Genomic DNA, 14523 nt, shown 5'->3' on the forward strand with positions numbered 1-14523 from the left:
GGTCTTTGGTGCGTGCTGTGGGGCTGTGGTACACGTAGTGGCTCTGGGCCTGTGGTTTGTGCTGTGGGGCTGTGGTACACGTAGTGGCTCTGGGCCTGTGGTTTGTGCTGTGGGGCTGTGGTACACGTAGTGACTCTGGGTCTTTGGTCTATGCTGTGGGGCTGTGGTACGCGTAGTGGCTCTGGGTCTTTGGTCTATGCTGTGGGGCTGTCTCAGATTTACTGTCTGGGCAGGTCTCAGATTTACTGTCTGTTTTAATTTCAGTTGCAGTTTCTGTTTCGGTTTTGCTTGGGTTGGGCGTCTGGGACCCTTCCTACTGCTAGGGTCAGGACTTTCTCTTTTTTTCATTTTATATGAGGTGAGTAAAGTGCAGCTCTCAGACGTGTGGAGCCCCAGCGTGTGGCTCGGCTGCTTGAGTGGCGCTGTGGCTATGGAGATTACCCCCGCCTTTTTAATGTGGTAAAATAGGTATAACATTTTCCATCTTAACCATGTTTAAGGGTGCAGTTCAGTGGCATGAAATGCATTCATAATGTTGCGTAACCATCACTGCCATCCATCTCCAGATCTCTTTTTATCTTGTAAAACTGCAGCTCTGTTCTCGTTAAACACTGAATCCCCGTCCACCCCTAGCTCCTTTGTCACCAACATTTTACTTTCTGTCTCCATGAATCTGATGACTCCAGATACCTCACATGAGTGGGATCATACAATCTTTGTCTTTTTGTGTTTGGCTTATTTTCCTTAGCATAATGTTCTCAAGGTTGTTGCATAGTCAGAATACCCTTCCTTTTTAAGGTTGAATCATGTGGATAGACCACATTTTGTCACTGTATCCATGGAGGGACACTTGGGTTTCTTCTACCTTTTGGCTGATTGTGGGTATACAGATACCTGTTTAAGTTCCTGCTTTCAGTTCTTTAGGGAATTGTATTAGTTCGTTTTCATGCTGCTGAGAAAGACATACCTGAGACTGGGAAGAAAAAGGCTTAATTAGACTTACAGTTCCGCATGGCCGGGGAGGCCTCAGAATCATGGCAGGAGGCAAAAGACACTTCTTCAATGGTGGCAGCAAGAGAAAATGAGAGAAAAGCAAAAGTGGAAACCTCTGATAAGCCTATCAGATCTCTTGAGACTTATTCACTATCATGGGAATGGTACAGGAAAGACTAGCCCCTGTGATTCAATTACCTCCCCCTGGGTTCTTCCCACAACAGGTGGGAATTCTGGGAGATACAATTCAAGTGAGATTTGGGTGAGGACACAGCCAAACCATACCATTCCACCCCGGCCCCTCCAAACCTCATGTCCTCACATTGCAAAACCAGTTATGCCTTCCCAACAGTCTCCCAAAGTCTTAATTCATTGCAGCATTAACCCAAAAGTCCACAGTCCAAAGTCTTATCTGAGACAAGGCAGTCCCTTCCATGTATGAGCTTGTAAAATCAAAAGCAAGCTAGTTACTTCCTAGATACAGTGGGGGTACAGCTATTGGGTAAATACAGCCGTTCCAAATGGGAGAAATTGGCCAAAACAGAGGGGTTACAGGGCCCATGCAAGTCCAGAATCCAGCAGGGCAGTCACATGTTAAAGCTCCAAAATGATGTCCTTTGACTCCAGGTCTCACATCTAGGTCACACTGATGCAAGAGGTGTGCTCCCATGATCTTGGGCAGCTCTGCCCCTGCGGTTCTGCAGGGTACAGCCTCTCTCCCAGCTGCTTTCATGGGCTGGCGCTGAGTGTCTGCAGCTTTTCCAGGCACACAGTGCAAGCTTTTGGTGGATCTACCATTCTGGGGTCTGGAGGATGGTGGCCCTCTTCTCACAGCTACACTAGGCTGTGCCCCAGTAGAGACTCTGTGTGGGGACTCTGACCCCACATTTCCCTTCTGCACTGCCCTAGCAGAGGTTCTCCATGAGGGCCCCATCCCTGCAGCAGACTTTTGCCTAGACATCCAGGCATTTTCATACATCTTCTGAAATCTGGGTGGAGGCTCCCAAACCTCAGTTCTTGACTTCTATGCACCTGCAGGCTCAACACCACTGGAAGCTGCCAAGGCTTGGGGCTTCCACCCTCTAAAGCCATAGCCCGAGCTGTATGTTGGCCCCTTTTAGCCATGGCTGGAGTGGCTGGGATACAGGTCACCAAGTCCCTAGGCTGCACATATCATGGGGACCCTTGGCCTGGCCTATGAAACCAGTTTTTCTTCCTGGGCCTCTGGGCCTGTGATGGGAGGTGCTGCCAGGAAGGTCTCTGACATGGCCTGGAGACGTTTTCCCCATGATCTTGGGGATTAACACCAGGCTCCTTGCCAAATTTCTGCAGCTGACTTGAGTTTCTCCCCAGAAAGTGGGTTTTTCTTTTCTATCACATATTCAGGCTGCAAATTTTCCAAGCTTTTATGCTCTGCTTCCCTTATAAAACTGAACTCCTTTAACAGTACTCAAGTAACCTCTTGAATGTTTTGCTGTTTAGAAATTCCTTCCACCAGATACCCTAAATCATCTCTCAAGTTCAAAGTTCCACACATCTCTAGGCAGGGGCAAAATGCTGCCAGTCTCTTCACTAAAGCATAACAAGAGTCACCTTCACTCCAGTTCCCAACAAGTTCCTCATCCCCACCTGAGACCACCTCAGCCTGGATTTTACTGTCCATATTGCTATTGGCATTTTGGGCAACGCCATTCAACAGGTCTCTAGGAAGTTCCAAACTTTCCCACATTTTCCTGTCTTCTCATCCCTTCAAACTGTTCCAACCTCTGCCTGTTACCCAGTTCCAAAGTCTCTTCCACATTTTTGGGTATCTTTTCAGCAACACCCCACTCCTAGTACCAGTTTACTGTATCAGTTTGTTTTCACACTACCAATAAAGACATACCCGAGACTGGGAAGAAAAAGAGTTTAATTGGAGTTACAGTTCCACATGGCTGGGGAGGCCCCGGAATCATGGCAGGAGACGAAAGTCACTTCTTAAATATGGCAGCGGCAAGAGAAAATGAGAAGGAAGCAAAAGCAGAAACCCCTGATGAACCCATCAGATCTCGTGAGACTTATTCACTATCACAAGAATAGCATGGGAAAGACTGGCCCCCATGATTCAATTACTTCCCCCTGGGTACCTCCCACAACACATGGGAATTCTGGGAGATAAAATTCAAGTTGAGATTTAGGTGGGGACACAGCCAAACCATATGGGGAATATAGCCAGCAGTGGAATTGCTTGACTGTATAGTAATTCTGTTTAATTTTCGGAGAAGGTGCCATTTTTCTTCATAGTGATGGCACCATGTTACATTCCCACCAGCAGTGCAGAAGGAGTCCCATTTCTCCACCTCATCCCAACACTTGTTATTTTCTCTTTTTGATTTTAATGTTTTATTTTGTGTAATATCCATCCTGATGGGTGTGAAATGGTGTTTCATTATGGTTTTCATTTGCATTTCCTTAATGATTAGTGATAATGAACATCCTTTCATGTACTTGTTGACTGTTTCATATGTCTCCTTTAGAAAACTGTCTGTTCAAGTCCTTTTCCCATCTTAATGGGGTTGTATGTCGTTTTGTTGTTGAGTTGTAGGGGGTTTAAAAATATGTTCTGAATATTAACCCGTTATCAGACACGTGACTTGCAGATGTTCTCTTCCATCCTCTGGTTTGTCTTTCATCCTATTGATAGTGGCTTTTGATGCACAAAAGTTGTTAAGTTTGATGTCCAACTTGTCTATTTTTTCTTTTGTTGCCTGTGCTTTTGATATTGCATTTAAGAAGTCATTGTCAAATCCAGTGTCACAAAGTTTCTCACCTATGTTTTTTTCTAAGAATTTTATAGTTTTAGATTTTTGATTCATTTTGAGTTAATTTTTATATATGGTGTAAGGTAAGAAACCAGCTTCATTCTTTTGCATGCGGTTATCCAGTTTTCCCAGCCTCATTTGTTGAAAGGACTGTTCTTTTACCCAGTGAATGGTCTTGGCACCACTGTCAAAAATCATTTGACCATACATACAAGGCTCTTTATTCCATTCCATTGGTCCACATGTCTGTCTTGTGCCAGGACCACACTGTTTTGGCTGCTTACTGTAGGTTGTAGTAAGTTCCATATAAGGAAGTGTGAGGTCTCCAATTTGTTCTTCTTTTTCAAGACTATTTTTGGCTATTCAGGGTCCCATGAGATTCCATATGAATTTTAGCATGAATTTTTCTATTTCCGCACAAAAAATAGTAATTGGGATTTTTATATAAATGGAATCGAATCTGCAGATCCTTTGGGCAGCATCAGCATCTTAATGACGTTAACTCTTCCAGTTTGTGAACATGGAACGGATGTCTGAATTTCTTTCGTCAACATTTTGTGGCTTTCAGTGTTCAAGTCTTTTGCCTCCTTGGTTAAGCTTATTTCTAAGTTTTTTATTCTTTTTGATGCTGTCATAAATGCAATTTTTAAAAAATTTCTTTTCAGATTGTTCATTGTTAATGTATAGAAACACCACTGTTGTTTGTGTGTTGATCTTATATCCTGCCACGTTGCTGAATTGCTGAATTTTTGTGATGGAGTCTCACTCTGTCACCCACACTGGAGTGCAGTGGCACGATCTCGGCTCACTGCAACCTCTGCCTCCGGATTCAGGCGATTCTACTCCTCAGCCTCCCAAGTAGCTGGGACCACAGGCGTGCACCACCACACCTGGCTAATTTTTTGCATTTTTAGTAGAGACTGGGTTTTGTCATGTTGGCCAGGCTGATCTTGAACTCCTAACCTCAGGTGATCCACCTGCCTCGGCCTCCCAAAGTGCTGGGATTGCAGGTGAGAGCCACCATGCCCGGCCTTATTTCTATCAATTTTTTGGTGGAATTTTTAGGGTTTTGTATGCATAAGAGCATGTAGTCTGTGAACAGAGATAATTTTACTTCTTCTGTTCCCGTTCGGGTACCTTTTCTTTCATCTTCTTGCCTAATCGGCCAGGCTAGGCCTCCCAGTGCAGTGTTGAATGGCAGTGATGAGCGCGGGCATCCTGGTCTCGTTCCTACTCTTAGAGGGAAAGCTTTCTGTCATCCAGTATTGAGTGTGTTCACTGTGGGGGGTAATCTACAGGCACATTCTCTCTCAGAGGTCCTTTCTTTCCTTTTGTGTCTAGAAAAGCTCTTTTTCTCCCACGACGGCAGCTATTTGCTTATTTTCTCTCCTGATTCCTTTGTGGTTTCAAGTCTTATGTTCATCTCCTGAATCCATCTGGAGTTTAATTTCTTTGTGGAATAAAGAAAGGATCTAATATAGCATTTTAAAAGTAAATATTTAACTAGTCCTAGTATTCCTTGTCAATTATTGCCTCTTCCCTCAGCAGTGTGAAATGCCTCAATCTCTCCTGCTGACGTCTCTGCATTCCAAAGCAACAAATGGGAAGAGTTGGGCCTTCTGGGGGCGGCTGCGGGCCAGGCTGCCCCTGTCTGCTTGGTCTCTCCTGCAGGTGTTCTCTGTTAGGGGCTGTGCAGCAAACAGACTAAGGATCAGCTCAGTTTTTTTAGTATTTCCCACTAAAATGGAATCATTTTATACGGTCTGTTCCCCCTTCCCTTAAGAATATGCACTATAGAAAAGTACAGATCACTCCAGCTCCCACTGCCCAGAAAGAACCCTTGTCCACGTGGGATGAACGTCCTAGTCTGCAGAGCTCCAGCAAGGAGGACAGGCTGTGCTTCACCAGTTAAATTTAATCCTGCTCAGATTGTCAGGAGAAACAGACACTGAAGTGAAACTCAAGGAACTTCTGAATTTGAGATAAATATTTATTGGTGCAAGAGATAAATTTCTACAATTCCTCTAAGGATAAGAAAACTTTTCTCAACTTGAAGAATGTAGAGTTTAAGAATGCATCTTAATTTTAGAACACATTTAGGAATGCTCTGCTTTGGAAGGTATCAGGATTCTTAGGCAGCCTCTCAGCTCCGGCCCCACCTGCTGATTTAATACATTCTATTACTTGTGTTTTGTCAGTTTGTAACAGAAACACTCTGTTCCACCTTTCCCTGCCTCCGTTTTCAGCCCTTGGTTCTGTGCTGTGTGGACACACTGTGGGTCACCGTGGTCTTTCCTTTCTGAGTCCTGGGCTCTGCTCTGTCACCTGAGTTCTGCCTGGCACCTCGGGAATTCTGGTTTTCAGTGTTCGGGCTTTGCTGCTGATGTTTCTCACCGTTTTTTTTTTTTTTTTTTTTTTTAAGACGGAGTCTCACTCTGTCACACAGGCTGGAGTGCAGTGGCACGATCTTGGCTCACTGCAAGCTCCACCTCCCTGGTTCATGCCATTCTCTGGCCTCAGCCTCCCAAGTAGCTGGGACTACAGGTGCCCGCCGCCAGGCCCAGCTAATTTTTTTGTATTTTTTTTTAGTAGAGACGGGGTTTCACGGTGTTAGCCAGGATGGTCTTGATCTCCTGACCTTGTGATCCGTCCATCTCGGCCTCCCAAAGTGCTAGTAGTGTTACAGGTGTGAGCCACCACTCACAGCCTTTCGCGTGTTTTTAAATAAAGACTCCTACTCTCTTTTTGGACTTGGTCAGTTTTCTCTCCTTTTCAGGGATGCTTTTGTTCTGGTATTTGTTTCTGGGTACATTTCCAGTCTTGTTTTCTGAGTCCCTTTATCAGGACGCGCAGGTTCTTGCTGCTTCTCTGTCCCGCCCTGCGCTGTCGGGGTCCCCTCTCCGTCCCGCCCTGCGCCGTCGGGGTCCCCTCTCCGTCCCGCCCTGCGCCGTCGGGGTCCCCTCTCCGTCCCGCCCTGCGCCGTCGGGGTCCCCTCTCTGACGCTTGCCCTGGAAACATCCTCCCTTCCTGTGACTGCTGCGTTCAGGAGCGAGGATGCTGTCAGACCCTGCTTTGTTGCCCCTGGAGCATCCTTCTCTTCCTCTTCCCCCCGTTTGTTATTTGGTGGGGTTTGGGGGGAAGAGGGTGTCTTAAGCTTTCTTGTGGTGTGTTTGCCCAGAGCTCGATAGTGGTTGAAAAGGTTTTCTTGTTATATCAACTCTTCAAGCTATCCACTTGCACACTGTGGGTATGTGGGGCTGCAGAGTGAAATGTCCTTTTCCCAGATGAAGGGAAGACAAGGAAGGGACATGATGCAGCCTCACTGCTCAGGATGGGAAAACGCTGGGATTAGGGGTCACTTGTTGGCCTGGGGAAGCTCAGTGACCCAGGGAAAATTGAACTGATGGAGAAGACGGTATTTGACCGGACCTGTGAGCAGTGAAGGCATGGGGGCCATTGCCAGTCTGCAAAGAGAGAGTGCAAGGGCCCTGGGGCCAGAGGACCAAATGTCTGAGACCCAGAGTGGAGCAGGTGGAGGGGAGGGCAGGGAGGCCGTGGGCTCAGGGCCTGGTGGCTGTGCCGACCTGGAAGGCCTTTGCCCTTTACCCTGAGAGAGCAGGAGGGCCCTGGAGGGTGGATCCACTTGTGTTTTCTGAGGATCACCCTGGCTGCCTGTGGAGTGTAGACTGGAAGCAGGTAAGGACACGGCAGGGAGAACCCTGAGGAGGGAGTGGGAAGGGACTGGGGATGGGGAAGAAGTGGATCCATCAGGAGGAAGTGGGGAAGGGGCTAGGGACAAGGAGTGGGTAGATCTGCTAAGAGGGAGAGGAGGTGAAGGGGATAGGGACGGGTAGGGGTGGATCCCCTAGGAGGGGGCAGGGAAGGGGCTAGGGATGGGGAGGAGTGAATCCCCTAAAAGGGAGCAGGAAAGGGGAAGGGGATTGGGAGGGTGTATGGGGAGGGTGTGGATCTGCCAGGAGGGAGGGGGAAGGGGCTGGGGATGGGGAGGGTGTGGATCCGCCAGGAGAGAAGAGGGAAGGGGCTGGGGACAGAAAGGGGACTGGGAAGGTGTGGATCCCCCAGGAGAGAAGGGGTGGAAGAGGCTGGGGACGGGGAGGGTGTGGATTTGCCAGGAGAGAAGGGGGAAGGGGCTGGGGACAGAAAGGGGACCGGGAGGGTGTGGATCCCCCAGGAGGGAGGGGGAAGGGGCTGGGGATAGAGGGGGATGGGGAGGGCGTGGATCCCCCAGGAGAGAAGGGGAAGGGGCTAGGGATGGGGAGGGGATGGGGAGGCGTGGATCCCCCAGGAGAGAAGCGGGGGAAGAAGCTGGGGACAGGGAGAGTATGGATCCCCCAGGAGGGAGGGAGAAGGGGCTGGGGATGGGGGGGGGGACGGGGAGGGCGTGGATCCCCTGGGGGATGTCCCGGAAGTGACACAGTGGCACTGAGGCCAAGGGAGGCTGGTGGGACAGTGGGATGAGGCCCAGGAGGCCCTGGGAGCTTCCACACCAGTGTCAGCCAGGGAGACGCAGCAGCACCATGTGGGCTAGAAAGTGGCCCCTGGGCAGGGCCCCAAGGTCACCGCGGCCGTCACAGTGACCCTGACTAGTGTTGGGGTGTGTGCCGGGCGGGCCCCAAGGTCACCGCGGCTGTCACAGTGGCAAATCCACTGTGACTAGTGTTGGGGTGTGTGCCAGAGACAAGAACCGAAGGCCTTGAGGGCTTCGTCTTTTTTTCACGTTTCTTCTCTTCCTTCTTTGGAGTGTTTTTGGTCTCATCTTTCATGTAGACTTTTGGTCTAATTATTTCACAGCCTTTGAGTGCCTCCTCGTAAACAGTCAGCAAACACGGATGTCTTTGTTTAGAGCACTGTATTAGGACCATCTGGGCTTACTAACCTCAGTGGATCCACAGTCAGTGTTTGGGGAAGTCATATCCATGATTGAAATGAGGTCGTGACCCATGAATCGGGCTGGAGTGTGTGGTGCTGGGCGAGATGCACACAGTGAGCGGTGTGTCTGGGTGTCCGCTATGAGGTCGGACCCATGAATCGGGCTGGAGTGTGGTGCTGGGCGAGGTGCACACAGTGTGCAGTGTGTCCGGTGTCCGCTGTCGCATTTGTCTTTGGTGTTTAGGGCGGCTCCTGGACAGGGCTGCCTGGCAAGCAGCTGTAGCTGGATGTGGGGCTGGGACCCTTGATGGGGACTTGCTGGTAGGAGCTGGGGCCAACGGAGGCTGTCCGTGTGGGCTGAGGGTCCTCAGTGGCGGGACAGTGGCGTGGGCTGATGGCCTCTCCTCCTGCTGGGTCCTCAGTGGCGGGACAGTGGCGTGGGCTGATGGCCTCCCCTCCTGCTGGGTCCTCAGTGGCGGGGCAGTGGCGTGGGCTGATGGCCTCCCCTCCTGCTGGGTCCTCAGTGGCGGGACAGTGGCGTGGGCTGATGGCCTCCCTTCCTGCTGGAGCAGTTGCGTGGGTCCCACGAGGAGGTCCCTGGACATGGAGGGCAGGGCATGGGGGCCCTTGGAGCCGCAGTGGGTGATTCTCTCCCTTTGTGCGTGTGCCGGGGTTGTGTGTCTTTGAAGCCTGGGGCCATGGTGTTCTCAGCTCAGTCCTGTGGTCTGTGAGGCTCTTGTTTTTTGGTCAGGTTCTTTTTTCCTTCGTTAATTTATCTAAAATTCAGCCTTCCTGCTTTTTAGGCTTCTTAGACCCGTCAGCAAGTGAAGGGAGGAGCACGCCTGGCATGTGGCCAGCCTAGTGATGCTGCTGCGTGTGCATGGTGCGGAGTCTGGGCCCAGCTGTGTTGGCGGCCTGCATGCCTTGGCCCCGTGCCCACGGCCACAGAGGCTGAGACCAGGGTAGGGGCTTTTGTCCTGATGGGGGCAGGGGCAGGGCCTTGTTTATTGTTTTCAATCACGGCAAAACCCCACAACATTTACCACCTTAACCGTTTCCGAGTATACAGTTCCTTAGTGCTAAGTACATTCACATTGTTGTTTAACGGATCTCTAGAACTTTGTTATCTCACAAAATGGAAACTCTACCCTTTTAGACGCTGACTCTGTCCCTCCACGGTCCCTCCACGTGGGTGATGTTGGAGCTGGGGTGCTTCCTGAGTGTGGGCGGCTCACGCTGAGTGCTTGCTCGCAGCCTCGTCCGCAGCGGCTCACGCTGAGTGCTTGCTCGCGGCCTCGTCCGCGGCGGCCTCTCCACTCTCGGGTTTGAATGGCTGTGCTGCCCTCAGCCAGAGCTGGCACAGAACCCAGGAGCAGCCAGGTGGCCTGGGGCTCAGCGGAGCTGTCAGGGTGGGAGAGCGACTGGGCCATCCTCTTCTCTTGAAGCAGTGGCATTTTCAGGCTTGCGCTTGGCTCCTCCGATTCTGTCCAGGAGCTTCCTGGGGCCTGGGTCTCTGTGGTGGGGCTGGAGTTTCCTTGCGTGTGTGCACGTGTGTGCATGTGTGTGCACGCCTGTGGCATGGGGTAGGTTTTCTGTTGATGACTCTAGCAAGTGCTTCCTGAAGATTCTGACAGTTGTGACTGACTCTGTAAAAGCCCCTTGCTCTTTGCCCCAAACACACAGAAATGCAATGTGTGACCGTGATGTTTTGTGCTCCACAAAGCTCAGCTTTGTCTAGTGCCCGTGAAGGGGGCTTTGGCCCAGGGAGGGACAGGTGTGAAAAGGTGACACCGTCTTGCTTGTTGGAACCGGGTTACTGGCTGAGCCGTCTCTTCCCTGGGAGGCTTGGAGGCTGGAGCAACACAGGGCCTTCCCCTCCTTGCCACCCCTGTGGAGTCCGCGGGACTCTGCCTGCGCTTTACTAGGACAGATCGCATCGTGTGCCATGTCCCTGGGACAGACCTCAGAGCAGAGCCCCCATACAGAGCTGGGTCCCCTGGTGGGACTGGGGTTTCCCCACACGGATGGAGCTCCTCCATGCAGGTGGGCCTGGGCTGCACCTCCGCTCCTGCCCCACCTTGTCTTCATAGGCGCTTCTCGGCTCCATTTAGGGCTGGGCCATTGGTCTGACTGACTTTTCTTTTTCTTCTTAATTTACAGCCAGAAAACCTTCAGAAGAACTGGCTTCGGGAATTTTACCAGGTAAGAACCACTGAAACATGTTCTTTTGGATTCATTATTTAGCAATAAGGTGCCTTTTTGCTTTGGTGTTCCTCCATGGAGTCTGGTGTGTCTATGGGGAGCGCAGGCCTAGGCTGTGGCTGGGGGTCTCAGCTCCACTGCCTGTGCTGGGCAACACATTTCTGTGCCACAGTCGGTCCGCTGCCTGCCTGCCGGTGAGCCTGGCCAGATCCTCCTCAGGCTCACTGTTCATATTCTGGCTCCCTCCCTGCTCCCCGCGGGGTTCAGAGAACCCGGGGGCTCCCTCCAGGACTGGGTCAGCGTCCCCAGTGGGGCCATGGAGAGCTGGCGGTGAGGCTGGGTGTGCTTTTCAGCAGGTCTGGTTCATGCAGTACAAGGCTGTGTGGGGGCCAGACAGTTGGCAAGGCCGCGTGAAGGGCTGGGGCGGCTCTGTGCAGAGAGTGGCTGCTGGACTAGGGGAGGCGACCGGTGTGGAGAGTTTCGGGCTGGCATTGCCAGGCCAAGGCACAGACCCCCTGACTAATAAGGGATCGGTGTTCATGGAGCCCGGTACTGTGCCGTGCTCTGGTGCGGATGCTGCAGATGCCACTGTGAAGAGACAGGCTGGGTGCCCTTGCAGGTCTTCATGGAAGGAGCTGCCTGGGGCCTGTGGCTGAGCAGGTGTGCCTGTGGGGTGGCGCCAGAGGCCTCTCTGAGGACTGGGTGCATGGGGGAGGTCTGGCGGGCGAGGAGGGTGATGTGGTCATGGCATGATGGTGGCCAGGCTCGGCTCCAGGGGCTGGCGGCGAGGTCAGTGTCAGGGTGGGGTGGCCTGGACGGTGGAGCTGCTCCTGTGTTCAGACCCATAGCAAGGGCTGAGCCGGGGACTGAAATCCTGTTTCAGGTGTGTTTGACTGTTGGTTGGGGATGGGCTGGGGAGGCCAGAGTGGAGGCCTGGGGGCCCTCTGTAGGGGAATGGGGGCATGGAATCTGGGGGGTGGCACGACCTGGGGCTGAGGTGCTGGGCCAGGGGTGGAGCTGGGGCAGCCAGGAGGGGTGGGGACCTCTGTGCCGTCAGGCTTGTGTCCTGCCCACCAGTGCTCCCATGTGGTGAGGCCCCCAGCATGGAATGGTGTTTCTGTAGCCAGCATCCAAGTACCTCCATAGGGACAGCGATGTGTGTGTGCATGTGTGTGTGTGTGTGTGTGCTTGACACCCATGTGATGAGGAAGCCATTGTCCTACAGGGAAGTGTGTGTGCATGTGTACATGCATGTGTGTGTGCATGCACATGTGTGTGCGTGTGTGTGTGCCTAACACCCATGTGATGAAGCCATTTTCCTACAAGGAAGTGTGTGTGCCCATGTGTGCGTGCATGTGTGTGTGTGCGCATGTGTGTGCTCAGAACCTATGCAGCGAGGAAGCCGTTGTGTGCCCCTGTGTGCGTGCGTGTGTGTGTGTGCGCGTGTGTGTGCTCAGAACCTATGCGGCGAGGAAGCCGTTGTTCTACAGGGACCTGACAAATCTCTCTCTGTAGAGTCTTTGGTCAGATGTGCAAATGAGAGACATTTTCCCCTTTGAAAACATATATTTACAAATTGAAATAATAGGTACGATGAATTTAGCTGTAATGTGCGACGTCATCTACTCAGCCCTCACTTGGAGAAAGAGGACCCTCTAGGAGTTGAAGCTGCCGCGCCACCCCCATCACGGTGCTCTCGTCATCCCCGTCCTTTATGCCAACTGCAGGTGGGGGGCCAGCGGCGGGGTGGGTTTGCAAGGTGGGGTCTTGCTGTGTGTGCCTGTCGGGGAGACCCGCATCCTTGCAGAACCTTCATCCTCTCCCGGCGTGTATCCCGACGTGTCTCCTCTCCAGGGATCCACAGGGTTTCCCTCACTGAATGTTGAGGTGTGTGTGACCAGCCAGGGGCAGAACCTGCCACATTCACAGCTGAAATCAGGATCTGCCCTTGTGTATTGGTGTTTTTCCTTTTTGAAAACTGCTACTTTTTTGTTGTCGTCGTTGTTGTTGTTTGTTTTTGAGACGGACTCTTGCTCTGTTGCCCAGGCTGGAGTGCAGTGGTGCGATCTCGGCTCACTGCAAGCTTCGCCTCCCGGGTTCACGCCATTCTCCTGCCTCAGCCTCCCAAGTAGCTGGGACTACAGGCGCCCGCCACCATGCCCGGCTAATTCCCAGTTTCAAGCGATTCTCCTGCCTCAGCCTCCCAAGTAGCTGGGATTATAGGTGCCCATCACCACGCCTGGCTAGTTTTTGTATTTTTAGTAGAGACAGGGTTTCACCATGTTAACCAGGCTGGTCTTGAACTCCTGACCTCAGGTGATCTGCCCACCTCAGCCTCCCAAAGTGCTGGGATTATAGGCATGAGCCACCATGCCTGGCCTGTCTGCCGCTTTTTTCTTGGTTTATTTTATTTTAATCATATTTTAATTTTGTCCCAATCAAGCCAGCGGCTGCCCCGCAGGAGCAGGGTTTTAGGAGACATTTCAGTGTCTGGGCCTGACCTGCCGTTCCTGGTGGTGTGGTGCAGCCATGGCGGACACCGAGGTCCCAGCAACAGCTCCCAGCAAACCCTGGGCTTCCTCACACCAGGCGGTAGCCAGGATCTACCTGGGGCTCCAAAGGCCTCTTCTGCCTCAGAGAGGGGCACGTGAGCCCCACCTGTGAGGGACCGGAAAGGTCAATGTGGAGGAAGCCCCCATCCCCACACTGCAGCCCCCAGCAGGTGTTTCCCTGTGTCCCTGGACCCCCGAATCCTGGTCCCCTCTGTTCCTGCAGCTCTGTGGAGCCCAGTGGTGGGGGGGGGGGGGGGTGGGGAGCAGTTCGTGAACAGGAAGTAGGGGTTTCCCTGGGCCTAGCTCCGGGCCTGCACACCTGTTGGGTTCTCTTCAGGCTGGGCCATGCGCTGGACTTCCCAAGCGAGGTGCTGGCCCTGGGACATGTGACCTGAGCACAGAGAGCTACAAAAAAACCCAGAGGACCTGCCAGTGAACGTTGGCCTGTGGCCCCAGCCAGCTCGCTGCAGGGCACAGGTGTGGTGGGGAGACCTGGGGCTGCTCCAGGGTCTGCAGCCTATGCTGGCCAGCGTGGGGACCACCCAGTGTTGGGTCAGCTGGGCCCAGCCATCCACATCCCGCTGATGCTCAGGCACCCGTGGGCTGGGCCGTGGCAGCTCCTCTGCTCCGCTCCTCACTGTCCAGACAGCTGCGTCTGCCACGGAGTTCGGAGCTGGTGTCTTTGCTCACTAACTGAAGAAGCTCTTGTTCCCCAGGGTTTATGGTTGGGTTTGGGATGAGGATGAAGTAGATCCCTTGGAGAATAGCGGAGGCCTGAGCAGGAAAAACATCTGGAAAGAGGTCTTTTGAGATTGGGACAGGGAGAGCTCAGCATCAGGAGGGTCTTAGGAGATGAGGAGTGCAGGGGAGAGGCCCTGTCTGAGGAAGGTGAGGGAGGTGAGGTGGGCAGGGGAAGGCCCTGTCAGAGGAGGGTGAGGGAGGTGAGGTGGGCACGGGAAGGCCCCATCAGGGGAGGGTGAGGGAGGTGAGGTGGGCACGGGAAGGCCCTGTCAGGGGAGGGTGAGGGAGGTGAGGTGGGCACGGGAAGGCCCTGTCAGAGGAGGGTGAGGGAGGTGAGGTGGGCA

The 14523-nt window shown here is 52.7% G+C and overlaps 1 protein-coding gene across 1 annotated transcript in view; it reads left to right on the top strand.

Annotated features, from left to right (window-relative positions):
* INPP5A (inositol polyphosphate-5-phosphatase A) overlaps nucleotides 1–14523 on the top strand; it is a 216879-nt gene that overhangs the window by 60189 nt on the left and 142167 nt on the right. Inside the window, exon 2 of the mRNA XM_025397606.1 lies at nucleotides 10845–10886. Within this exon, the coding sequence (XP_025253391.1) occupies nucleotides 10845–10886 (42 nt within the window). The remainder of the gene's footprint in view (nucleotides 1–10844; nucleotides 10887–14523) is intronic.

This window comes from Theropithecus gelada, chromosome 9 (assembly GCF_003255815.1).
Source record: "Theropithecus gelada isolate Dixy chromosome 9, Tgel_1.0, whole genome shotgun sequence".
Lineage (NCBI taxonomy): Eukaryota > Metazoa > Chordata > Mammalia > Primates > Cercopithecidae > Theropithecus > Theropithecus gelada.